General features: G+C 42.6%; 1 protein-coding gene and 1 long non-coding RNA gene across 5 annotated transcripts in view; one reads left to right on the top strand and one right to left on the bottom strand.

Moving 5' to 3' along the window:
• Window positions 1–26,793, top strand: asrij (OCIA domain-containing protein asrij). 4 transcript variants are annotated; one of them, XM_084601920.1, is made up of 9 exons: window positions 1–125; window positions 670–739; window positions 1,555–1,608; window positions 3,073–3,120; window positions 6,967–7,099; window positions 8,842–8,993; window positions 20,845–21,099; window positions 22,642–22,679; window positions 23,263–26,793. In XM_084601920.1, the coding sequence occupies exons 1-8, from the start codon at window positions 45–47 to the stop codon at window positions 22,677–22,679; spliced, it is 831 nt and encodes a 276-aa protein (XP_084458046.1). In that variant the 5' UTR covers window positions 1–44; the 3' UTR covers window positions 23,263–26,793. The 4 variants fall into 4 exon arrangements, with proteins under 4 accessions (XP_084458046.1, XP_084458045.1, XP_084458047.1 ...); XM_084601919.1 differs by lacking the exon at window positions 23,263–26,793 and having other exon boundaries at window positions 22,642–22,800; XM_084601922.1 differs by lacking the exons at window positions 1–125; window positions 23,263–26,793 and adding an exon at window positions 141–286 and having other exon boundaries at window positions 22,642–22,800.
• The window catches only part of LOC146191363 (uncharacterized), a 21,251-nt gene continuing 16,165 nt past the window's right edge, over window positions 22,866–27,951 (bottom strand). The window contains exon 2 of the long non-coding RNA XR_014706643.1: window positions 22,866–23,362. This is a non-coding gene — a long non-coding RNA (uncharacterized LOC146191363). The remainder of the gene's footprint in view (window positions 23,363–27,951) is intronic.

Raw genomic sequence — 27,951 nt, 5'->3', positions numbered from 1 at the left:
TGCTTGAGGGGGGCGCTTCGGTCCGTGCTTTCTGCTAAGGGAAAATGGCGACTTCCAGTGATATGCTACCTCCGTCCGAAGTTGCAGCCGGTGGATACGATCAAGATCGGAGACCTCGGTTGCAAGTGAGGCTTTGTGTGGCATTACAAAGATTAAAATGAAAACTTCCTATGTTTAGCCGTCTATTGTGCTTAGCCCGTGCATACTGCGCAGTTCTGACAAGCCTGGAAAGACACTTCGATTTGTTTATGTCTGTGGTCTGTACAAGGTCGGCACATCCAAAATCGTATGTTGGCTGTCGCTTTCTGGTGTAGTAACACCACCGAGGTTGTGGCTGTTCATTCATGTACCTTAGCAAGAAAGAAAAATCGCAATCTCTGAGTAGTCCGTCAAAATCTTTGGTAACAGAGAGAACATTCATTCCCGCGTACCCGAATTTAACTTTCGTTGGAACCGTTTTCATGTGCCTTGTGCTTCAGCAAACTTCACGAGAACGCGCAGTTCATGCTCTTTGTTATTCTTTGGCCACATGGGCCCCTTGCTCACATGACAAGCTTACCTGCCCTATTCATTGGTATGTGCATTTCGTCATCTTGTTGACACATTGGGAGTCAAATTGCGAGATCCTGTTCAATTACATCTACCACAGCACCCACGTCTCTATTTAAGGGTCATGTTTTAACACCGGAGGAGCTCCGAGTCTTGCAAGAATGCAACCGGGAAAGCTTTATGTACCGTGGTGAGTATTCTGTTAGTATTTCAAAGCTGTTTTGAGAACAGAACAGTTCGTAGTCATACACAAACGGCAGTAGGGTGACATGTTGCTTGCATGCCAGTTGCTTACATGCCAGAAAGGATTGATTAGCATTCTCGCTAAAGCCATTGAGGCCAAAACGATGGAATTAAGGAAATTTCAGCAATAAATAATAAGTGCGTGCCTTAATGCCTAGGGTGGCGCCTCAAATTCAGCAAGCTGATGAACGCTCATATGTAACCAGCATTTTGCAGCTTGAACACTTGTGATGCAAGTTCATTCATGAGCAATGCTGTGAACCGGCTTTAATTTGAACTTGAACTTCTATTTAAATAAAAGCAAAAGTTTGTACGCGTGCATTAGAGAGTATTCAGTTATCTGCATGTATTCAATTTTATTTTTTCAGAGACCTTTTTAATAGCTTCTTTTAGGTTTATTTCACTGATTTATACCATTTCATTTCACTTCTGCGCAGATGACTTGAAACTTGACTAGGCAACCGCATTTCAGTGCAAGCAAGGTTTTGCTCTCGTTTAGGAGCTACAGAACAAATAGTCAAAACTAATTTGATGCGCTGAGCTATAGGCAGCCACTGCCTTAGCTTTTGCAGGTGAAAAAATTTATTATTAAATTTTGACTTTGCCACATGTGCATTTAGCAATGTCACTGTTAATTGCAGGGATATGGGAGAGACCTTTGTCCTACAGCAAATGTTCTTAGGCTGATGATGTTGATTGTGTCCACATACGCTGTTTTGCGGGTGGCCACTGACATCACCTTTTTACATTTTACGACCCCAGCTCTACCTCTAGGACTTGCTGCTTCTATCGGAGTCCAGTATGCGGTCAAAGTCGGTACGATGATGTTTATTTATTAACTTATTTATATTGCACTGGTATGGTCGGCTGCCTCTTAGTAGTCAAGACAGAAGTGGTACAGGATGTGAAACAGCATAGAACAGCAAGAAAGAGGGGTAAAGACAAGATGTTAAAGCTCTTTACAATCAGTATTAGACCAGAGAGAAACAATGTAAATCGTTTAGTGACAGTCAAAGGTAACAAGCGCAAAAGAAGCACTGCACACTAACCAGACATGCTGAGAAATAGCAGACAAAAGAGGTCCTTGTGATAGCGTGGTGCTAATGTTAAGTGGCAGCCTGTTTCAGTTGGAATTTGTGGGTGGAAAGACTGAAAAAATGAACAAGCTTTAGTCCTACATTTCAGTCTCAGAGTTGTCTTTTTATGTTTGTTTCAAGTGTTGCACATTTTGTTGAAATGCATGTTCTCTAATTTTGAAAAACACTTATCCTTGCTATCCTAATCTCAAGCAAGAGTTGTTGTCTGATGCACAGGGGCTAGGACTGCAAAATTATTATTTCCCCATTGGCCTGTTGCGCTGTGGTTCAAGTGATGACATTAAGAATGCAGTTCTTTTCTTAATCTTGACCTTTGCCTTTCGTGTTGGGGTAGACACTAACATTGCCTAGGTTTGCAGTTTGCTCAGTTTTCATTGAAAGGCATTTATTAAGGAGAAAAATAATGTTTAGAATTTTATTATTGCTGGGCCTCAATAGCGTATTGTTCTAGGATTAGATCATACGGAATAATCTCCTTGCAACATTCATGTACCTGCTTCTTTTACCTTCATTACATCGCTTTAGTACCAGTAAGTTTTTAACAGAGCATTAGACTCTAGACTTGAACAGAATTCACAGAGCCTTAGTCAGAATGTAAAACATATACTCTCTCTGAGGTCTTTTGACTGTGTGCTTGGTGCACAACCTTTTGGACAACCTCATAGGGTAATTTGTTTATTCCACATGACTAGCAGCATTGCACATTGCCATAGTCAACACAGTGGAAAATGCTACATCTAACATTTAGTGCACTACCAACCCTTAAGCTCAGCAAAGGAAATAAGAGCTTCTTTGTAAAAACCAAATGACTTAAACTGTGCAGTTATGGTTTAAAGTTTAGGACAATGTTTGATTCCTGCAAAAAGAGATCGCAAGAGTATTTTTGTAGGCTTTCTTGCTTAACCCTTTAACTGAAAATTTTATTCTTGATTGCCTGTTGAATTACTTACCTCACTTAGTTTTAATAATAGTTGGTCAGAGCATGAAAAAAATGTGCGTCTACTAATAATTTTTTTTTATAATTGCAAAATCTGCTCTTTTTTTAAGCCTTACAGAAATGATGACCCACTTCTGTGCTTTAAAAATGCTTCCCACTAACTTGCTACCAATATGTAACGGATTGGAAGAATAGTTCCTGCCACCCACGAAAGGTCTAATGCTTGCCTTTTCACCTTCATTACAGGTTACTTGGCACCGCATCCCAAGTATGGCGCCTACCTGAAGATGTTAGGTATGATTTTTTTTAATTTCTTAATCACAAAGTGACATGTGCACCAGATGAGGCTTTAATGTCTACGTTTTCAGTTGGTGGGAATCAGTCCAACAAGATAACCAGAAATATATGCTTTTTGCTTAAAGATTCTCAGTATAGATTACTTATCCCCAGCCACAGTGGCTGCTTTTTTATAGAGGTGAAAAGCATGCAATATCAGTGCACATTTAAGGACCCCAGGTGGTCAAAATTTCCGGAGCCCTTCGCTACGGCGCCTCTCATAGCCTGACTCGCTTCGGCATGTTAAACCCCACAAACTAAACCAAACCAGATAGCCTACCACGCTATAGTGACAAAAGAAAATAGAAGGGGAAGGGGGGGAAAGGGGGGGGGGGGGGGGCTTACTGAAAATAAATTCTTATAATGTAAAAAGGGCAAAAAATATGGCTGTTGCCATTGCTGGCCAATTTCGCTAGTGACATGCTCGCACTCATGCCATATTTCTGCGCGGATCTCGGTGGCTATGCTGCACTGCAGTCCGCTCTTCTTAACGGTGGCATCTTGACCTTTTTGGTAAGGACATTATGAATTGAAATCACTTGGGAAAGGTTTGAAATAAATTTTTACTGATAATCATATTTTTGCTGCAAGGCAAGCATCAACGTAGCCAGAAAAAGTTAAGCATGGTTAACCTGGTGTCGTACTAAAGCAGTACAGCGTTCCGGTTGAACAGTTTTAAAACACTTTCGATTTCAGTCGGCCTCCAACCTAGCAGCCTGTTCTGGTGTTTCAGCAGCTCGTACCATCTTCTGCCTTTCACGTTTTCTCTGCAGTCCTTCTTGTCGCTCAGCCACATCTTCAGGGTTCATAGACTTTGCTTGACTGTTTTGCTTGGCAACTTAGCGTTGAGAGACTGGCACAGAGTTTGGCATAAACACCTTTATTTCACTGCATACAATTGGAGGTACATACATCATTGCACCACAATTTTGTTAAAAAATAGGGGCAATCTGGCACCATACGAAGGTCCGTTAGTGATGCCACACGAGAAAAATGCATGCATTAGAGGAGGAGGGGACCTGCCACAGAAGTATCTGTTGTGCATGCCATTGTCCCACTTGCCTTTTCAGTGCTTCAGCAGGCAGCATCGCTGTTGCTATGGCAACCAGGCATGGAGGCATCACACACACACAAACTTGAGGAGAAAGATGAAGTGCTTTCGCGCTAAAAGGCACGCAGTCAGTTCTTACTGAAAACAATAATTTCAGGGGTCCCTAGTGCCCTTAAAGTCATAATGTATATTGTGTAGATCACATATAGTATACCGGGTTTTGTTTTTTCCTATTCATATCTTTTGTTAAAGGGGTCATGCCATGGTCATCCAGTATATTACAGTTTTGCAGTCTGGCAGATAATATTTGGCCTTATGATTTTGTTTCCTAAGTTTGAGCTTCCTAGGCACATTTTTTATTTCGGAACAGCTGACTGAAGTTGAAAATGGGGAGCTAAAACCACGAAAAAACTGTATTTATGCTAGTAGGTCCATACTAGCTAGCTTACTAGTGTTAATTATTTCACTTTCAAATTTTTGATTTTGGAACACAGTGTTATATTGCAGAATTGCAGGCTTTCAATGTCTTAGAGGAATCCAGTTTCTTTAATTACTAAATTGACTCCAAAAATTTCTACCTCCCGAGGTTGTTTAATATGCAATGACATCGCGCAGTGCACAGATGCTTTACTTTTTGACCCCAATAAAACAGCAGCCACCGTGGCCAGGACTGCACCTATGTCCTTGGGTTCAGCAGTCCAATGCTCCGACCATTTTGCCTCTCTGACGGGTCCAGAGAAAGTTTCACTCAAAGCATGAAAATGCTCTTACCTAATTTATTTCAATACAGTTTAAAATTTTAATATCGGGACAAATCTGCATCCTCTACCAAATCTCCAACACTTGTTTCACAATTTTTCTCTGAAGCACAGAGAGCAAAAGAACAAGTTAGGCCGGAAGCCCTATGAATACTGCTTCATCTTTTGGCCTTCCCTTATGGGAACTGTGGTTTTACTTCTTCCGCCACTTCTTGCACAATAATTTCAGTATGGGCTCATTTAGCATGCATAATTTCTCATTTGATATCTTGAGCCGAAAAGTCATTGTTAAACATTTTTTAAATGAGTTTTTCTGGAGTATTCAATGCCTCCAATCGCACCTTGTAACCTTATGCCCTAACGCCAAAAATGTAATGAGAGCAATTTATAAATAATTGCACTAATAGTTAATAATTAAGTTGCACTCTGTGAAAGGAGAAAGTTAAAGTGTGGAAGCCTGGGAAACAGCGAGATGGTGTACTGTTGAATTAAACACAGTTCTGCATTTTTATGTATTTCTGCACTGTCTTACGTTCCTCTCATGACTGAGAGGCTCCGTATCTTTGTCAAGCGCTGTCTTCTAGCATTGCATTCTACACTATTATTGCCCACTTAGGGCAGTTACTTGGTTAAGCAGATTTCTACACTGTATGTTAGAACACTTGAAGCCAGGCATAATCTTTGCAAAAAGCATCATGCTCTCGTTATAGCCATTGCTTAATTAGCAGTTCCATCACTATGATCAATACGAAGACCACCATGTGCCCCCTTCTGCATGTCAACTTGGCACAAGAACACAGGCCATAACTTGGCAATCCACATTTTAGGATTAAATTAACTATGTTTTTTGCCTAGCAGTGCCTCCAGTTAAATTTTGTAACTTTTTGTTGTCAATAATACTTCCTTGAGAAAGTACAGCTATCATTGTTTTGACAGTAACTAACACGCCATTGAGTTTCAATAAATTATGTATAGTGCAATGCTCAGGCTGGCAGAAATGCCAAGATGAAAATTCAGGTTGCTTTTGGCGAAACACAAGGCGGCCATGTACTGTAATGCATCGCCAAGACCATGTACTGTAATGTACTGTACTGCTCGCCAAGACCCTCGATGCCAGCAAGCTGCTGGTCACAGTTTGAGAATTTGTGTACACTGGTGATAGGTCTGCTTCCTTGTCTTTGATCCCCCCAAAAGTTCCAACGATGCAGCCATGAATCTAGCAACGCATGTGTGCCTAATGCACTGTTTACATGCTACCTGCATGCTAGAGCAGTGCACAGAGTGGACAGCTGATTGGGAAGGAAGTGCATGCCACATGATCAGCTAGGCTAGCAAGATATGTGTCCGATGTTGATGTTTCTCAACATAAGTTGATCAGCGACCGTGTTTTGTAGTTTCTCTTTAAACACTGACACTTTTTTTTCACCGTCCACATTGCTGCCCATCAAAGAGTTTGGTGAATATTTAACTGCACATTTAACGCCACATTTCTACTGCCTTTTTTGGCACCCAAATGCCTTTAGTGGGAAGGGGGGTATGACAAAGTCAAAATGCTCTGCACTGTCCATGATGACGACAGGCACCTCAAGTTTCAAGATGGCAGAGTCAAGTTAACGGCATCTTTTTGGATCACTTTATCAGAATGCTGGGACCACAGCTGTTCGTACATACTTTGACACTAGCACTACCCTCACTAATATTAAACAAGCATTCATTATAACAGTGGTCAACATTGGTTGGCTTGACTGTGACTCATTCATAGGAAATAATGTTGCCAAAAAAATTGAGCACTGCATTTTGAAATAAATTCAGACAAAAGTCCACCTAATTTTCCAATTACAACCCTTAATTATAACTCATCTGCCAAGTCACCTTACACAAAATTTGTTCATATTCCAGGCTTGCATGCTACGCTCTCCAGCGGAGAGTCAAAATATATGCACTTCATGTTGTCATTTCATTTCATATTCATGCCCTATGATTCTGTTTTTACAGGAGCTGGATTTGTAGGATGGGTGGTTGGAAAATTTTCCTATCGTCGCCAGTGTGAAGAAAAGCTTATGAAGCTTCCCAACAGTGTCATTGGGGAAGCCCTTCGACGAAAGTATGGCGTGGCCACATCTGATGCGTAAGTCATTTTCGTGATTTTCAGTAATGCATCGGGTTAGCAGGTCATCCTAGTTTCCTTCCCTCTGCCATATGTGCAAAAACTGTTCTTTTTAGCAGTCAGTTAACACAACAGGTATTTCCATCTTAAAAGCCCGTAATACGACTTTCATGAATGTCTGTGACAGTTTAGACACATTGAAGCAGCAGTAAAACTAAAAAACTTTTGGGAGACATTAAGCTGTGCCTTTATGTTTATGATGTGACAGCATTAATGACTTCACTCTTTGGTTGTTCTGAGAATACTTGTTCACATACATGCACATTGCCACTTGCTTAATCACTAATTCTTCAATTTCTGCCTCTGTTACCTTCCACATACTCATTAGCATTCAGTCTTAAGCTACCACATTATGTGAAAGGCCACCCAGCATAGATATAATGCCCCGCTAAGCGTTATGAGGGCTCCTCGCGTGGCCTAGGTGTAGGATGTCGATGTGGGATCTGTGGGTCTGGTTTGGTTTCGTTTGTGGTGTTTAACGTCCCAAAGCGACTCAGGCTATGAGAGACGCCGCAGTGGAGGACTCTGGAAATTTTGACCACCTGGGGTTCTTTAACGTGCACTCACATCGCACAACACATGGGTGCCTTGCTTTTCGCCCCCATCCTCTCTCTCTCTTTTTTCGCACACTTTCCAGAAGGTGTAATTTGGGTTCACTGTAGGAAACTGTGTAAAGCATCACTTTCTTGCATTAACCAGAGAAGACTCCTGCTCTTGTTGTCAGTCAGCCATTTGGAGAAATCCTGCTCCCTTGTTAGGGTCAGCCCCACTTCTTGTAGAATCCTGCCCTTGGCACAATTGTACACATACACAAGTCTTCAGCAAGTGGCGAACATCCACCTCTGCAGCCTGTGCAGAACACTTTGGGCAGGTGGTAGGTCCTATGTCCTCTTGACAGTCACACTGACATGTCCCACTCCCTCATTTGATCAAAGATCCCCAGGTGGTCAAAATTATTCCAGAGCCCTCCACTACGGCACCCCTTTCTCTCTTTCCGCTTTCACTCCCCCCTTCCTCCCTTCCCTTACGGTGTGGTTCAGTGTCTACAGAACAAGTACGACAGATACTGCTGCCCTGTTCCTTTCCTGTGTACCAATTATTATTATGTAAGTTCGGTGTTGAAGTGTGTGGGGGTTAGTTAGTGACTTTGAAGGTGGCGCTGAACAGACCCCCCCCCCCCCCCCTTGGATCTGCAAATGGCGAGGGGACACTTAACACTTATACCTGTTGATAATCTGGTGGGCCCTACATATAAGCCAGAACTACATTAAAACGCCTTAGCACAGAATTGGCTGTTTTCTATAAAATTTGCCGAACAGTATGTGCATGATGTAAATAGTATTGTTTTTTGTGTCTAAAAGATGCAGGTTGCAGGCAAGTTCTGAAAAAAAAAATGCTCATGGCAAAGCTGAAGCAGCTTTGTAGCAGTACCTGAGATTTCGCATCTAGAGGATCACCAAAATAGCAGTAAACAATGTCGGAGTGTTGTCTTCATCCCAATAGCCTTCAGAATTAGGATATAAAGAGATCACAGAATTGAAATATGAAGATGTGCTCCTATTGGCATCTTTGATTGGAGCATAACAGAACTCTTGATCTGTGCTAGGGCTTTTTTTGGAGCAGCTTGGTCATATAATTATGCAGTCACGCAGCATTGTGGTAGTATTAGTTTACATTGTGGGTCTCTTGATCACATTTTGCAGTTTTCGTGGTAGTCCTGGAGACCGGCTTGGCGACTTTTCTGCAGTTTCTGGACAGGACAAGTACTTGGGAGACCTGGGTTCACAAAGTTTAGACCTACGTAGCTACAACGCACCCCAAGGCCTAGATGACAGTCAAAGGCCATCTCTGGACAGTAAGTATGCACGCAAACATTTCACTGGTGTTGAGGCTTGCTGTTTTTAACCACTAACACTTTTTGTCATGACTTGGTAAAAGCTAGTGTATGCCTAACTGAAGTTAGTTTAATTAAGTAGTTCATTTAAGTGGAATTGAGTTAAGTTTAGGGCATGCATGGTAACTAAAAAAGGGAGAGAAAATGGCTTTACCATTGATTTGATTGAGCAGTTTTAAATCCGGCCACTTCTGGAGTAAGACTTATATTTTTCTTCTGCAGCATTGAAAAGGCTTCAAAAGTTTGTCGTGTTACAACATCCCATTTCAGTAGTGATACAGAGTCACCAGTGCAGGCTCATGGTCATTTTGGAGCATTGTCCCTTCTTGTCCTGGCTCATTCCTGCTTCATGTTGTTGGCATTGGCATCATTCTCAGCTCAGACATCGGCATTATGCCGAAGCACTGCTCGCCAGTAATTGCACTGTATGTTTATGTTTCAGAGGGAGAGAAAAATTGGGCGTTCATCTGTTTGAAGGATTGAATGGACATTCTTGCAAGTGATTGTGTTGAAGAACTAATTAATTACATCCAAATAAGCAACAAACCGGGCCATCCTTTTTTTTTTGCACTAAAACAACGGCGATGGCCAGGGACTGGAAGATGTGGACTGTAGATATATGATATTTCCGCAGTTGAGAATGACAGCAACACTATCTTTGAATCTTGCATTCAGAAGGCAACACACGATACAAGTTGTGGCAAAGAATTCTTGAGCCATCGGCATGGATAGGATGTGTTGCAGTACAGGCTTGGCTCTAAAAGTTGAGATGTTGAACAAAGCTGCATGTTCATTAGGACGGCAAGCAAGGACGGCTGGTCTGGTGTGTGGACAGAGCTGATCTTGGCTAGGAATGGCCCACTAAGAGGAGCAGGAGAAAAAAAAGCAACGCATAAAGCTTTACATAGAGAGGGAAAGAAGGGTGACAGGCTTGGCAGTGGCCATAGAAACAAAATGGAGGCTCCCTGTAGAAGAATTTGCTCCAATATAGAATTAAAGGCTGTGAGAAGAGAAAAGACTGCTGGACAACCAAAGAAGCAACACAACGTTGAAAATATCCCCTAGACAGAAGGCAGGCGCTTGGTGTGATCAAGGGTAGAACGAGAGAAAGAAGATGGCTGCACGGTATAAAAAAGGCACTAAACAAAGGTACAGGAAGGGGAGAGCCTTATTTCACAAGTCAAGTTAACGTTTCGACAGGTGGACTTGTCTTCGTCTGGACAAGTACACCTGTCGAAACGTTGGTTCGACTTGCCAACTGAGGCTCCCCCCCCCCCCCCCCCCTTCTTGTTCAGTGCTTTTTCATACTGGTGTGATCAAGTGATCCTCATCAATTACGGGGTCAGAGGCAACGAAAATGATATCTTTGCAGCCTGGATAGAGGACGTAGTCATTTGTTGCAACCAAACAGGAGCAAGGGTATTCTGATTTGGCAGATAGATCACATTCAGTAAGCAACTTGAAGGGTGGGAAGAGCGTAATGGAGGAAGTTTTAGTCAGTGATAAGCTGATGGGTGCAGGAGGGAAGCATGGCAAACTCACTGTAGTGCAGGATGCCATGGGGTGTGACTGGTGTGGTACATGGAATGGCATGCTCCAATGTGCTCTTCATTGGCATCATGTTGACGAGAATGTACATACATGCCATGCAGACTTTTTTGAGATGAAAAATAAATCAAACTGCGTGGTAGCAATACCGCAACTTAACACAGTCAAAATATTCAACGAGGGCAAATGCGGAATTATAGAATGGCAGGTGGAACAGTTTTACCTTGAGAAGCTGCATAGGTTAGGTTTTCATGCGGTGCGGGTCAAAGGAGGCGGGCAAAGAGGTTGTGAAGATAGATGAAATAGTGATGCAGAGTGGTGACATGTGATGCAGAGTGGTGACATGATGTCCGTATGTTTGAAAATCAGTCAGGAGAAATCGGTAGAGATGAGAGACGGAGGTCATGGTCATCATATCGCTGTCAGGTGAGGAAACTGCTGGTGTCTCTTTTTACCGACTCCTTAAACACTGAGGTTGCAAGCACTGTCTTTCTTCTTTTAAGGAATCAAAAATATTGAAGAAGCTTGAAGTTTGGCCTTCAAGCGTGAAATTCCTTAAGCTCCCTTTCTCACAAATTGTGACAAGCATATTTAGAAACTGCGACAAACTTGGCGCTAAATGGGAAAACAAATTTACTCAAAATATTTTGTAACTCTCCTTCTGAGGTGTAACGTATTTACTCGCATAGTGCTCGCACTTTTTTTTCGCGGAAAATTGATGCTAAGTTGGGGGGGTGAGATAATTATGTGGGGAAAATTTTCGAGCAAATGTTTTGGAGCTAAAAGCAAATTTAAATTGGTGTGAATCAGCATCCTTGTGCCAGCTATTGTAAATAGTATAACCAAAACATTACATTCAAGTAGAACTTGCCCTTGTTATAAAAGTACAGAGTAGCCAAAAGCACAAATTGCTAAAGCACTTTTTTTTCGCACGCAGCCTCATCACTCCCTGCGTTTTGTGGTATAATGCTCACAGCAGTCCGTACAGTTCTACTCTTGACCAGAGATTTGGCCCGAGTCCGTGTCGACGCTTCTATCGCCGTCATCGCTGTCTCCAGAGTGTATTACGCAGAACTCGTTGACGCCGAAGTGCCTGCTGGCAGTGCGGTTGCTTTGCTGTAGCGCATACTCGAAAGCTTTCAGCTTAAAAGCAGCTGTATAAATTGCGTACCACCCCATCGTGATGTGGCACCAAGAACACGGTAGACGGTGGAATAAAGCAAGTAACATGGACGGAACGAAGGAACAATGACAACGATACGCGAAGACACCTCGCAAAATGGCAATGACTACGAGCATCATGGAGATAAAAAATAAGAAAAAGACCAGTGTAACCTATGATGATGATGATTTACCTGAGCATGCTATCGCCGCCTGGTAGCGCGTACGCACAACGAGGCCAGCTAGGTTCAGTAGTACTCCAAAGATGGCGCTTGTTACTACTAGCAGACTCTCGCAGTGATAATATTGGTAGTGCGATGATTATGCAAGGAAAAAAAAATTTAATTTTTCACGCTCAATGTTAGGGGTGCGAGCATTACGCGAGTGCGAGCATTATGCGAGTAAATATGCTATTCCATTAGAAGAACTCAGTCCCTAGCGGGATTCTAACCAGGGCACTAATGAAGGAAGTTTGTTTCCCGATGCCATGTATCACTGAGATATCGCCACAATCTCTTGTGGTGGGTTGGATGTCGTCATCCATTCTGTGCCGCAAATGTTTGTGAAGCCCTTTGAAGAGTGGGAAACTGCTAGGGGCCTTCAAGCAGCGAGACTGACTTTACGAATGCAGCAAGAAACATATTGAATGCATTGTCCACTGCAAGAGACACGATTAAAGCACCCGTTGCAACTAGAGCTTTTAGATAATAGCAGTTGGGGAACACGGCTTCAAAAAGTGACTAGTTTTATTCTGCACTTTTCGGGTGCCTACGGATTGTCACCATCTATAAGCGGTCAATAGAAGCTTTCTGCTATTGCAGTTATAGCCTCTGGGCATCACTTTTTTCTTTCTTCTTTCACATCTTACCGTATAAATCAGAATAGGTTGAGATTTTTTTCTCAAAAAGCAAGCTAAAGTCGCCCTTGATCTTATATAGTGGTCTTTAGCAAAATTGGAGGTGCATTCTGGCAACAAGGAGCGTGTCTGCTCATGAGCACACAGCCAAAACCATATCGACATCCTGCAATTGCTGGAATTTTTTTTTCCTCCCCAAGAGCATTTATCTCCTCATCCGCTCTTTCGTTCGACCTATGACAGTATCAAATGCCTCTTTAGGAATGAATAACGGCATGTGGAGGCAGTTTACAGTGGCTTTCCAGAAAAGGTTATGTTCGCCGAAGCGAACGGCAACATGGCCACTCTCTCAGCGACAGTTCGGTGATTCAATGTGTGGTGCCACGGACAAGATCAGATGTTCGCATACAGCCTTTCAAGAAATGCTTCGTAAGCAACACGCTTGAACGAGATGACATACTCTGGGAGGTGGCGAACTGCCAAGAGTCGTCTTCCGGCAACACTGGTGAAAGTTTGGAGTGAGATTGTAGCTCCGGTGATGCAGGAACACAGCCAATGTAAATATATGCGCTTCTCCGCTTTTATTTCTTCTTGTTTTATTTTTTCTTATTTTTTTCACTTCAAGGTAAGGGGCTCGACCTGTAATATGGTTTATATGATAACTCTGTGGCCTTTATGTCTCAGAATATTTGCTACTGCAACTCTTCGACTTTATTATTTTCAAGCGGTTGTGCATGTATCAACAACCTTAAAGTTGGCAGCTTAGATGCTGTTCCCTTTAAAGTTAGAAGGCGCCACCACTATTCATAATCACCCATATTTTGAGAACTCAAAACCACTGTTTGTTTATACGTGGGCCCTATGGGAAGATTTGCAACTGGTAATATTAAAGGGAAACTGAAGAAACTATAGAATTCAACTAAATTAAAGGATTCGAATGTGTGAAGGCTAAGGTCAATTCATGCCAAGCCGTTTTGCGCTAGCCTTTAAATTCACGAGGTAATCGATAAATAAAACTATTTCGGCATTCAGGCTTCTCCGCAGTACACGTTGACAAGTGGGGACACCAGTTATGATGTCATCTATAGAGATGATGCATTTCTAAGGCAGAAACGTTTGTTCTGAGGAAGAATACCAACACCAACGAAGGTAAAGGTCGCGGGGCATCGTCTGGCGGCATCGAGTGACTCGCAGAAAGAATTGGGAGAAAGATGTTGAAACTCTAAATGTCACCCATAATGACGGTATGGTCTAGTTTCACCGCACTGCTGCAATGCTGTGAGTAGAAGCCTAAGAATTGTCACAAATTTAATAGTAGATTACGTCATAACTTTTATAGTAGCGCAAAACCATTTCATGAGCTTAATCTACAACTTTCATATGTTCTAATGCGCGCACTCTGAAAATTGTCAAAAAAGCATTTCAGCTTCCCTTTCAAGAGCTCTCGTTGCAACTCTTATTGACATCGGATTTCACTATTTGCATCGAGATTAACTTAGAAGTGGCGCCACCGTCGCTCTGATAGTGGGGATTGGCGGCTGGTGGCACTCGCAGAAACGCGCATGGAGTATGTCTGCTTCAGAGTTAACGGCGGGTTTGTTGGCGATGGAAATGTGCCTTATGCAATGCATTAGCAATTTACTGTTTAGAGTGTTCCGATATTGCAGATAAAAACCCGTGGATTTCTCCAATGCAGCAAAAAAAAAAAAGATGTGCGAAATTTAAGAAAACGAGGCACGCAACCACCCGTTTTTTACATTTACTGGCATTGCTTTGCACTCTTTTTGCATTGTATGGTGCTCACAGGCCTGATACTTGGACCTGAACATGACATATCTTATCGCCGTTTTAACAGTGCGTGCATGTCTTATACGCGTGAGACAGGCAAATTTAGTATCAAGCCCATGGAGATACTATGTTCGTGCTCTGACCTGCTGTACTTTAGAATGAATCGAGGTAGCCTGGTTCATTATATCGTACTTGCCTTTAGGATTAAGCAGATTAAATGTAGCACTGACAGCGTACTGACTGGCAGGTTGCCGTAGACTGAGTGGACATCAACTCTGGCTAGACAACCAGGCACAAGTATTCCCCAAAAATGAGATTATGCCGACACTGTACAGGAAAAGCTGACTGCTTACGTGTAGAGCAGTGAGTGGATTGAGTTTGCCGAGCTCACAACAAGGCGAATGCTTCTTGCGGCAGATAACTTGGTGTTGAGCTGTGAAATGACTCTAAATGATTTTCTGAAACCGAGGGAGGTATAAGGAATTTCTGATGTGTGTGATGTTTATAAATGGTAAATTAGTAGTGTAACTATATTTTTTTTCAATGACAATGAATGTCACCATGTAAAAGAACTTTTACTCACTTGACAAAATTTAGGACTATTAGTGATTAATTTTCAGTAGCGTTAAAGTGCAAACTACAAATCAGTAGCTGTGAAGACATCGTAAAAACTGCGCTTGTTCGCTGTCATGTTCTGGCAAAGAATTTTGAAGGCTGAAGACTTCTTTATCATTGTAATTATTTTTGAGCAGGGGCTTGGGACGGTTCTGTCGTTTACTTCCAAAACAGGTGCCGGATATAAAATTATTCTGAAAGAAATGGAGTTGACCTTATCATGTGACTATAAAGCTATAAATATGTATTTATTCCTGAACTAAACACCGATGGTTAAGCCTGTGTGAAGTTATTTTACTCGCCTTGTCAGAAACAACCAGTTTTCTCGAAAGACAGCACAGAAGAAAATGGGTCCTAATGATTCTAATGGCCGAACTACCAGTGTACATTAATCTATGTGTAGTATGTAATATTTAGTGTAACAGGTGCTGCGAAGATTTGTTTCTCAAACGTTCGAGCATTTCCCTAAAGCGAAATGTGCTCATTACCACTGTTACAGATGCGGAGAATCCTTCAACAAAAAAAAAAAAAAAAAAAAGAAATGCATATATGGGTTTAACGCGCCATGCGACATCGGCTATATGACGGATGATGTAGGGGCGGGCCTTGGTGGCGTTGTCCACGTGGGATTGTTTAACGAGCAGTCAAATCCCATAGCCAAGGAGCGCCTTTCGAAACGGCCAGGATCGAAGCCCCCGTTCTCGAAATCAGCAGTCGAGCGCCCTGCCACTGAGACACTGCGACAGTGGTTTAAAAAAAAAAAAAAAAAAAAAAAACGTACTCAGACAACTCTATCGTGGGTACAGAAGGCACAGAGTGGCTTGTTCAAACTGGATTTTGCTATGCAGTAGTCTATGATCGCATGTTTCTGTAGTTGCGGTATTCCAAACAGAAATGGGAATATACGATTTTTGAGCGTTTGTATTAAGTTGTATTGATGACAGCAACCTGTTTTGCTTTGACACGGCGCCTAACAACAGCAGCGTTTTGTTTGAGACACCGCTTGTCAAAAAGTCTCAAGCGCCGAAGACCGCGACTGATGATATCCTTTGCAGCGTGACATACTCGATATGGACAAGTATTTTTTGTTGAATGGAGTGTCTGTTAATATTTCTTTTGCAAATGGCATATAAGTAAGCAAAAGCGCACACATGAAACAAACAAAAAGTACTCTTGTACACATCGCACGCGTGCATGTAAATCGCTGCAGGCTGGCACGTGACACAAACACACATCCACACTGGGTAGGGTTCACCGCTATGCTGCTAGGTGACATCTCTGCTCGATCTTGGGGCCAATACTTGCAGTTAACTGGATGACCACGATCACATTTAATTGCAGTTGCATTGATGGCGCACTCAACACAGGGAGGTGGGGTTCAGTCAGGGCAAAAAACCAGCACTCTGTGGAGCACATGCTGGTTTCAACTCTTCTTCTTCGGTGCACTGACGAATCTGGTCACACGATTAGCTAGACACCAGAAGCAGCGAAGGACACTCTGTTCATCAAAGAAAAACGGCTAACTAAGGAGCCAACTATCATCTCTAGAATGTTCAGTGCATTTGCTTTAGTGGATATTGCCACGAACTCTAGTAACCTTTATTTGTTGCTGCTGGCAGCCGCTGGCCTGCGGCCTTATCACTTTGCGTTTACCACATAGATAGATCTTGCGATTCTTTGTTTGTTTAAGCTCAGCGTCATCGAAATGTGGCGATATCATTTTCTTTGTCGCGCAAGATGTGCCTAGATGTATTTCGAGTGAATGTAGCCATTCGCGTCTGTTTCCACCATGTTCTAGATTATGCTAGTCGCCTTTGCGTCTTTATCTCGATGTGTCTTCGCAGACTTTTAAATTGAGCGCTGGAGAGTGCAACGGGCATTCATAGTTCGACTACCAACAAGCACGCTTCCTGTGTGTTGTTTAATACCTTTTGAAGGTGCAAGTCAGCCCGATATAGTATTTCAATGGAATCCCCGGTCTCTTCGATTGTTGCCTACGACCTTGTCACCAGCACGTGACAATATAATGCTAGCATCTACTCTTGGCTGCGCTCTAAAATAGAGAAACGCTGAAGACAAGGATTAACAAAAAAAAAAAAAGAAAAAACAAGCGGCACCAGTGTTGGTCTTCTGCACTTTTGCGTTATGGATCAAAACTAACTTGCTCATATTTCTATTCTTGGCCTTTTATTTTTAGGATAGTCATATACAGTCAAACCTGATTGATACATTCTTCAAAAAAAATGCGGCGAAAAATGTATTATACGAGGAAGCATTATCCGAACTGCCTAATGTTAAAAAATTTTAAGTGTTGAATGACGTACAATAGTATTTAGAATTCAGACTTTCACTGCATAAAAGTATAAATTAGCATTTATAGATGTCAAGTATGTACTGACCCTTTTTAGCTCTCGCAGAATTCAGTTCATATTTGCATTTTCATCAGCAGGGAAGAGATCTAGTAACAAATCCGGTTGCGTAGAAGGCAATAACGAGCCAGGATCGCTTCCTTGGTCGTTTTGCATATGCTTCGCCCCCTTACACCATTGACATGTGGAGAAGCCATCACGATAACTTAGTCGCCACATTCATCCGGCCCACTTGTATGCAAGCGAATAGTTATCAAATGCTTCACCCTAATGCTCCTAAGGCACCGCAAGAAACCCACCACGTTTCTCCTCAAGAAGTCATGTTCCGCGGGATTGGACGCCTCGTGTGTTAGGTTGTTGGCTTTCTTCGATGCTTCGCCCATTTTAACTAGGCACAGGGAAAGCAACTGCGGTGAATGAGTGTTGCCAGTCAGCTTTTCATGTCGCTAGTGTTCATTAGCACATGTCCGATTGATCGCAAAACAGCTACAGTTTGTCGAAATTTCGAATGTAGTAACCAGGAAATTGTGTTATCCGGGAGTGTATTAACTAGGAGAAAAATAGTGTGACCCTATGGGAGATGTTTTACTGCTTGCAATTTTAGGCACATGAAACGGAAAATATATATACCGGGAACATATCAACGAGATTCTACTGTACAGTGAAATATAACGAAATTGTAAAAAATCTGCCATTTTTCGTTACATCCATGTTTTCGTTATATGCAGTTTTCGCGTCAAGATCCAATAGGACAATGTAGGACAAAAATTAGGAGGACCCTTAAGCTCCGCCTCAGTCTTTGTTTTTATTTTTATATATTTTCTTTTATGGCCTGCCGAGCGATGATGTCAGTGGTAAGATTAAACACTGCTTCCTAAAACTTGATGCGTCCCAGCGCACGTCCAGCGGAACACACTGTTTGCGTTCAATGCAATGTCAGGGGGGACTCCACCTTTAATCATGCAATTGCGTTTCACACACACGGCGGACATTTTTCACTTTTATTTCTTTCATTCATTGTGGATTTTCGCATTACAATGAACAGCAATGCCGACATCGGCTTCTGTGACACGAGGCCCTTATGCTCTTGTGTGAATCCACATTAAAAATTCAGTGTAAGGGAAACCAGCTTGAAAGTGTTCAGTAAATCTGAATTCTTAGAAGTTATAGAAGTGGCGAAACGTTTTGCGATGATAGCGCGACGCAACTACAGCGGCCGCCTCCAGCCCTTCACCTCCGCTGCGGCTCACTCGACGCGTCTACGAGGGAGTTGGGGAAAGGTAGATGGAGGAGGAATCAGACTGGGGAAGAGGCACACATGTTCGCTGCCACGCAGACGTGACGTCAGCATTGAAACACAACGCGTTGTAGCAAATGCGGTCACTTGTTGCTATAGTAGACGTTCCTCTCACTTCAGTTCGTGTTTTACCGTCCTAAAACTTGCAGAGTTCTGTCAAATTTCAAGTAATTCAGAACTAGCGAAGAGGTAATCGGCGTTGTGAGTTCGTTATATCAAGGTCAATCGCCATGATATGTTTGTTACTTGAAGTTTCCAAATACACACTCTTCAATGGGGGCGGCGCTGGGAATTGAGGAGTTCACTACATGGAGGTTCGTTACATAGAGGTTTAACTGTATTCATTAATATGTTGGAATCTAACTACTGTTATGGTACTCAAGATATACTATTGTAGTTTACTGGTATACTAAATATAATTGCTTCTCTTATCAGAGGTCCCACTACAGTACTTTGTTCTGGTCCACTTTTTAATCGCATATCCTGAAGCTTTGTACCGTTCAAGCATAAAAACAACTTGAACTTCCTAGTAAAACAGGTGGTCTTACCAACGAAAATTAGTCAAGTAACTGATTAGTAGTCAAGTGATTGACTAGTAACTAATCGCAGTCTGTGTTTAGCAAAGCTAGAAGTAAATAAGTTAAGTGTTGTTCGTGGGAAGTAGCCTGGGGCCAGATCCTGCGACGGTTCTGTTCAGGAACTGGTTCCTTTCGCCGCTACTGATTGGTTGCTGCGTCACGTCCAGTGTGACCCCCAAAACTTCCGGAGGCGGCTCCGCGTTTTTCGCTTGCATCACAGGGCGGGGCCACCTCTCCAAAAGGAACCGTTTTGCCGGCCGGCACAGGAATCGCGACGAGTTCGTTCGCTTTGAGAGGGAACCGCTCTGCGCTAGCTGTGGCGCCTCATGTCCGTAGTCGAGCGATGGCGCACGCTGCAGCTGCTTGAGTACTGCCGTGGTAGTTTTTTTTTTTTTGGCAGCGCTTTGCGGTTTTAGTAAACTGACGCAGTAAAAGAAGAAAAAAGAGACTATGCTTTCTACGTGTCTGAGGAGGTTTTGCGGCAACACTGCCTAACACTGTGTGCCGATCGCGAAGGGAAGTGGGGATGAAGGGGTAGGCCGGGCTGCCTTCAGAAGCGAAGGTGCTCTACATGCTTCGATTGCTACTTTGTGATAGAGAGCTCTCGGTCAACAGCAGTGCGACCATTTGAATCCGGCAGTCATAGAGACAAATAATTCGCATCCATAAGTGTGCGGGCTGGGTTTTTGTCCCCTTCTACATCAGCAGAAGGGGAGCAAACGGTGGCTGACTGGATTGAGTGCGGTCGGATTCCCTGTGTCATCGGCTGCGTCTTACATTGACATCTATTCATGGAAAGTTCGCGCGCACTCACGACGCTTGAGCGGCCGATAAGGCTACGGACGCTGCTTCGCTACATAGGCAGGCGCGGACGCGCCGGCACTGTGCCGGTATCAAGCAGCTCATTTGTACTCGCAACGGCGGCAGCAACTCCTCAGTCATAGAACTAACGTGATTCGGACTGCATACTATGGGCGTTGTAGACCTCTTTCTTAGGATATTTGCCATTCACAGCGAGCGAGGAAGCAGACGACGCCGCCGCGTGTGCGACACCATCTAGCGGCGAAACAAGTACTCACGAGCCAAGAAAATTGCTCGGCAGTTGTTAACGGGGAGTTTCCAAGAATATTTCAGTCTATAATTCACTAGTTTGCATTACTATATAATTATTGGATTTATTCCATGCTTAACGCCACTTCGGTACAAGAATTTGACACCAGAAAAAGCCACATGCTCGTGGTGGACACGCCTACGATCTGGCGCCATCGCTGATTGGCCACTGTCTTTCCTGTCCTCCCCGCGAGGTTGCGCCCGCTGTCTTTGTCATCATGAAAGAGAACGGTTCCTGAAAGAAACCTCCGCTGGATGCGGCCCCTAATAGCGTCTTCAGGCCTTAAGTTCGTAATGTGTTTTGCTCCTCCGCATTACCATCCTGTGACTTCTGCCCACCCTCTCTTTCACTTTTTTTTTTGCACCAGATCTTGCTCTTCCTTTGACTTCAGGTGATCTCTTTTCTTTACTCCACTGGAGGGTAGAAACCACTAGCTCATTTCGGTTGACCTCCTTGCTTTTTCTTCTCTTCCCCTCTCACTTTCGTCAGACCCAGTGGTTGCCGAGGTGCCAGAAAATCTACCGCCAGCCAAGTACTCGACGTCATATGAGGAGCTGCGCCGTAGGAACAGGGAAGAGTACGAGAGACGCCTGTCTGCACCACCGCCTGCACTGTCACAGCCACCTATGGCTTCCCAGCCGCCCTTGCAACCTGCGCCTTCTCAGGAGCTTGATGAAAGGCCACAAAGAGGCTACCCTTTGAGGCCATCCACTCCCGAGAGTGGGCCATCAACTGGTAGGGCAGGTGAGAATTGCCTGCCTGTCACTTGTCCTTGTGGAGCCTTCATACTCTCAGCATTTTTTCTAGTCTCGTCTTTTCACTAACCTGTGGATCTGACTTCAAGAAGCATGCTTCGAAAACCAATGTAGTTTTGTTCTTCCTTCTTCGAGGATATATATCTAAGGAATATTGCAGTGGGGAAACGCAGTGAACTATCACTTCACAGTGCCACTTACGTAGTCCGGGTCATTTTGCCATTCTAATGCCTGGTGCCATTGTTTATTTCACTTCATTTAAGAAATCAGCATTTCACTGCTGATGATATATGTCTGCGACAGCGTGAACTGTGCATATTAATTTCTAATTAACTACACTATTTTAGTAATGGCAGACACAAAAGAGTAGTAAGAATTTCGAACTAAACTCCCAAGTTATGAAAGAAAGTGACTTTAGGGGTGGATGGTACCCCGCGAAGTGTGCTTGAGGATTATGCAATATTTCTCAGTTGGTGCTAAGACAAGGATCATCTTGAAACTTGGCTCTGTGTTTCATGACTGAGCTGGCTTCAAGTACACAAGATTTATTGAGAACTAATGAGCAGATATTAAAAAGTAACACATGAGAAAGGTACATTTACAAGATAATCATTGCCACCCGAACCAAAAATTCACAATAACCTTCTTTATTATACGTAGTATTCACCGAACGAGAATAATTTTGCAATCCCGCTTCTTTTTGTAAAAAAACATTTTTAAGCTTGAAATTTGGTTTACCACTCCTTTTTCAACGATATAAATATATATTAAAAAAATAAATTTCGGCGCATCTTGATTTCCCTTGTTTAGTAGATGCAGCAGGCATACATTTAAGTTTCCTGAGTGTTACATTTTATTACCTGTAATGGTTGATGAGAAAATGTGCCTAATGGCACCAAAACAGCATTTTCTACAAATTGTATTAGAATTGTCATTTTTGATGACACTTAAAAACACACCTGGGGCTTATTCTTTGCCTTCATATCGCTCACTTTAAAAAACCCTTTCTACTTGCTTTCCTGGGCTTTCTTTTTTTTTTTTTTATTTTGCCAAAGCCTAGAAGTATCATTTGGTAGAATAAGCCGTGCAAAGCTGGTGTACGGTGGATATATGTCTTCAACTGTTTTGTGAATGCGTCGTGGAACGCTCGCTTGTTGGCGGCGGCGGCTTTGGCTTAGTGGGCGAAAAATTGCAAGCACGCCTCTGACAAGTGCTGATAGTTGACAGATGACATGGTGAGGCACTGACTGGTTAGCAGATTGTGTGACATCACGCAACCACATATGACAAATTTTTTAGTGGGTGTAGGTGAATACCATACAGTAATTCATGTATTCTAATGTGTAGTGCATAATTTGAACTAAATGGCAATAAAACTTTGGTGTCTATAGTCCTTAAACAAGAGATTGCTGTAGATTTTTTGGGGGTAACTTTCAGACTAATGGCACAATAAATGAATTAACAGCTGTCTAGGGAAGTAAAGCTCACAAATCATTTACCCGTAGCAATATGTGTTTCTTTTTGTCAACAGGCAGGAAGAACAAGTATGGTGACTCATGGGAGGAATAAGTATGTTTCATCTGCCTGACTTTACTTCTTCGTAGGAACAAAGAGAGATACTTGGAAAGCATCTGGCATATATAGCATGGTTTAACCATGAACTAAGTAAACATGGATTGTTTGTACCTTGTTTCATGCACATCATTGGCAGGGGAGGGAAGGGATACTAAATAACGGACTTGCAATCAATGGTTTTAAATTTACTTTATTTACAAAATAATTCACAGCCCTACTTCTGGCATGAGGTAGCGGTTCAGCCCATGGAGGAATAGTTCAACCAAGTAGACCAGCGTGGACACCTTTCATGAAGTCCAAATGAACATCCCTGTCACATAAATGTCACTTTGCTACTAGCAGTTGCACGACTAGAATCAAGGGGTTGACCAAAAAACACACTGTACAGTTGCAAAGCCAACTCTATTACATGTTAACAGATTGTGCACTGCATTCACTGTGTGTAATATTGCAAAGGTTAAAATGCATTAAAAACCTGACAAAGAGACAAGGCACCCAGTGACACAATGTTGGCTGCATGGTTGGTGGCATTTGTGCGGAGCACTAACTGTAATTGGTTGTACTCATTTATTCTCAGCACATGAAGATATAGGCATAAGGGAAGACACGGAACAATGTGAAGAAGACGAGAAGTGTTGTTACGGCTGGAACCAGGGACACCAACTTGAATGCTTTCCCTGCATACAGAGAGACAAGAATGCACGCAAAGTGAACCAGGCTTGGACTTTGGCAAACTAATGACCAAAAGTACATGTCCACCTGATGCCCACCCATCACACACAAAAAAAAATCCCATAGGTGGTAAAAGGACTTTTTCTTTTTGGAAGTGTGCCATAGGCTATTATGAGAAAGTTGAGAAAGTAGGAAGGGGATGTAGGTTCTAATAGAGTTAAAGGACAATGCGAATGCCAGTTTTGCCCTTATAGTTGTAAAGGTGGCTGATGAGAGAAGAACCAGTTGTGGCTGCTTTCTTGCCACCACCTCCCATCCCACTTACGTTGGTCTTCCAACAGATCAATTGGCACAACTCTACCTGTGGCATCTCAGTTGCTTCTCAACCAATCCCCCTCTGAACCCATCTTCTGGCCGAAGGAATACTCTGGAAGAGTTGCATAGATTTACCAGATTGCAGTTGCTCTTTTAGGTACACATTGTGGAGTTTGTACCTTAGCTGCTGCCTCCTCCTACAAAATTAGAACTGTGATGGTGGCAAGTGATGGAAAGCTGCACTGAGCAGCCGCGGGTGGGGATGTTAGCGGCTCGGGACGTAAAGCGGGAGAGTGCAGCAAGGTAACACTCTTGAGTAGATTAATGTCATGTTGGTTAACTAATAAGACTACATCCTGGAGCTGGTTATTTCCATGGCTTCCTAAGGTGATAGTCTGTGCGGCACTGCCACCAAAAGGTGTGAACTTGCTATACTAGATGATGCATCTCACCGTGGCAGTGTTGGTTCAGCATAACTGTCTGATCTCTAGCAGAGCCTGCAGCATGAGCTCATCTCGCTTTGTGCAAGCTCAAAGGAATGCTAGTTCCACCAAGTGGCTATATTAAGGTGTATAGTCATCTTCCTCTTCTGAAGTGATTCCTTTCTCTGATGTAATTTGCGTCACATACATTAACGTTTGTAGCGCTACAAGAAAGGGAGGCCCTGGCTTGAATTCGTTACACAAGTCGACAAATATCAGCAAAAGGACCGCGCACATGCTCTGGCACGTGCGTACACATCACGTCCTGGAATATCGATTAGAGGATGTGACACCCGCGATTTCTGGCAATAAGTTTTGCTAGACCAACTAGAAGCCAATGAAGGCGTTGGCGACAAGTGTGTTTTCTGAAATGCAAAAGATGTGTGCTGCCATGTCAACACATCCCGCAGCATTCATAGGCCTCCAAGATGAGCAGTGATATGCAATGTTCTGTGCATGCGTATTCATTACCCGCAAAATTGCAGTGTATGTGCGCACAAATAAAGTGTATATAGTAGTAGGATAGAACTTAACAGCAGTCGCTAACCATGGGCAGGGGTAAGCGGCATGTGTGTTACTCTGCTGAACAGTAAACAATCAGTTTTGCATGCTTAGCTATATTAAACGACCAGAGGCATCAAGATTCTTGAGCTTGTAATCTGGTCTGATGATTGGCTTTTTATTTAGGCGACCAGATAAACCTTAACAACAAACCGCTTCCTGTCATGGATGAAGTTTGTGTGGCGGTTACTGCTTACCTAAATTATATTGGACTATAGCTATAATGTACTAGAACAGTTTTGAGTACCGTTGGACCAGACTGAGACATGCCGTCAGCATGGGCCACTAGGCGTGAGGAGGTGAAAGCATGCTTTCTCGCATCATCAGACGTGCCGCAATGGTTCAAATTGTATTCTTCTCTAGCGAGTATACTTGCTCTTAACCACCCACAAGTACCAAGAAGAAAAATGCGACCAAGATTTGTATCTCTACTCCTTTATGTAGTCGTTGCGAGCGCGCAACTAGCTTTAAAAGCAAGATTTTGTCACGCATCACAAGACTTAAACATGCTCATAAATACAGTGTTAAAAGCATCCTAGAAAGCTATTTGCAGCCATAATCTAATGCGATGTATGTATAGAAGTGGTCTTCGTGAGCGTTCTGAGTCAAATCTAAAAGCTCTGTGTCATTTCTTAAATTTTCAAATTTCTTTTTTTAAGAATTGCTTCTGTTATCTGCCTGTACACATTTAAGGTGGCACTTCACTACACATAATTAGGCACCCCATCCCCGTTGACGTCAAATAGGCTTTGTGGATGCGCCCTCTCATTGGGTGGACTGGTACAGTGTGGCGCAGTAGCGACCTGCTGTTTCATTTATAATTTTTTTTTTTTTTTTTGATGTGTGTTAAGCTGAGGAGGAGAGGAGCAGCGATATTTTTTATCGCTAGCACTTTCAGTGTTAACAAGGCTATCGTATTGGATACAACTCAAGAAAAAAGCGGCTTTGGCCTCTTAAAGGATTCTTGTAGCCGATGGCATCGACCGATTCTAGTGAATCCCTTTTCTTAGACCTGCTAGTGTGACAGTACAGGGGGTGACAGATGAAAGAAGGTTCACGATGCCTGAATCGAAGACGACGTCATGAGGATCCGACATTGCCATTGCCTGGAGGGCCTCCTTTGAGGAGCATCTGCTACTTTTTTCCTGAATTGTATTTGACCGTAGCCTAATTTTTCTGCTACGGAGCATAGGTTGACACCATGAGGGGTAGCTCACTCGCACTTGCACTCGTTTGCACTCACACCCACTCGCTCGCACTTACACTCACTCACACATGTGCACTGAAACTCACGTCCACTCACTTACATTTTCATTACATATATTCACTATTATCACTCACAGGTGTGAGTATAAGTGTACTCATTACTCATAAGTAAGTTCACTCACACTCACAACCACTCACTTACATATTCACTGCATGCACTATATTCACTATTTAAATTCGTTCACTCACAAGCATGAGTGTGTGAATATAAGTTTGTTAACCTATGATGCCATATAATCATGTACCACCACTTAATGACCACTTAGTTCTATAATACAGTTGTATCTTTTACTTTAATGTGCAGAGAGGGCAGTGGCTATTTTCCTATTTACAACGCCACCACACTGCTGCCATTTTTTACTTATCCAAAGATAAACGTCTGCCAAGGCACCCAGTCCCCCCCCCTCCCCCTTTATCAATCCATCAAACTCTTCTTTATATTTACTTCTTTTCGGGCAAAGTTATTCCTGGGGAGTGCCTACATGATATTAAAAATAATTGTTTTTGACACTCATTAATGCCAACTGTGTATTTCAAAGCTAAAGCTCGAAGGGAGACCGCCAACCAATAGTACCAGCCAGAAGTCATGACCATGTTTCCGCCCCAAGTCCCAGCAGGCCAGGCACCACTTCATTACAAATCACATACGCAAGGTGATCAGCAACGAAAATTAAGTTTAGTTGCTTTTCCAGACAACTTCAATATTTCCTCAATAAGCTTGCATGCACGAAAAGAGCACAAATATTGACAGTCTGATTTAAACCATTATAATACAATATGCTAGACAGAGGCATGAATAAATGAACACCAAAGCAACACACTCTATACCTATTCTGAGGTAAATAGAATCAATAAGGTCTTTGTAATAAAATGACCAATTAAGTGTCCATTTAGTCATGAACTGTCACATAGAGCAGACTCTCTACTTATTGAACGCATAGCCCCCAAGCCCTTGAATTCGCATGCTGGCAAAACACGCACGCATGCCCACATGTACGCAGTATTGGATACCCCAGCATAATGAATTTTGTTCCCAAGACTTTTTTGCCGGTGTACTGCACATTTGCCTTTCAGTACATGGGACAATGAGAGGCAAAATATAATCAACATAGGTCATTTGATGAACTTATCAGTCCACGTCTTTATTTTTTAATGTACAAGATACAATAAACACAAGAAATATGATGTGCTGACCAGTGAAAAATTGTGGAGGCCATTTTTACAGAAAGTGCAGGATAAGATAGTGACTTTGCTCTATACAGTAGAAAAATAAAATCTGTCGAAAATAAAAATTGCAGTAAGCAATCGAACATAACCACAAATATAAATGTTACATAAAAGGACAACTCAAAAATCATACCAAAATACAATCTCACGACATATAAATGTGGATGGTCCTAAAGCTTTTAAAGTCTGAAATGACGGCGTGGTTTCTACACTGCTCTGTCATGTGACTATTGAAAAAGCAAGCGTAAGGAAGGACACCTAACTCAGACATTGTAAGGGAACCTTGCTGGCCTTTAACAGTGCAAATTGAGCTACGGCTTTGATCTTGATGGTGGATGCAGCATAGTTTTTAATACACAAAATTACCAATGACAACAGCTTCTCATGTTTCATAGTCAATCTTGAATAAGTGTTTATATGTCTTAATACAGAAAAACTGTTCTCCACTGTTGCCATAGAAATGGCAGTGTAAGGAGTATCCAAGTGGAATTGATGTTAAGGCTACATATGTTTGGGAAGTTATCCTCAAGGTTGCGATTTCATATGCACTGAAGGACGCTACTCAATGTCAAACCTTTGAATCAAGGCATAACAACACTAGTATTGCATAGAGCTTATGCCGAATATAATAGCACTAAATTTGTTGCAAATCTTTTTTAATTCAACTGAATTTATTAACTGCTATTAATCTCTGGAATTTATGCAACACAGAGTCATATGTTGTTAGATAGCTTATGTTGAGT

The sequence above is a fragment of the Amblyomma maculatum genome, chromosome 4, assembly GCF_055883805.1.
Source record: "Amblyomma maculatum isolate TAMU_Amacu chromosome 4, ASM5588380v1, whole genome shotgun sequence".
NCBI lineage: Eukaryota > Metazoa > Arthropoda > Arachnida > Ixodida > Ixodidae > Amblyomma > Amblyomma maculatum.
The sequence above is the reverse complement of the archived record's forward strand: the minus strand, read 5'-3'. Positions and strand labels throughout refer to the sequence as shown.

Bases quoted from the DNA above. Each gene is read 5' to 3' on its own strand.
- asrij (XM_084601920.1), top strand. From the start codon at position 45: ATGGCGACTTCCAGTGATATGCTACCTCCGTCCGAAGTTGCAGCCGGT. The intron at 7,100-8,841 runs GTAAGTCATTTT...CACATTTTGCAG, and splicing joins GGCGTGGCCACATCTGATGC to TTTTCGTGGTAGTCCTGGAG. The intron at 8,994-20,844 runs GTAAGTATGCAC...CACTTTCGTCAG, and splicing joins TCAAAGGCCATCTCTGGACA to ACCCAGTGGTTGCCGAGGTG.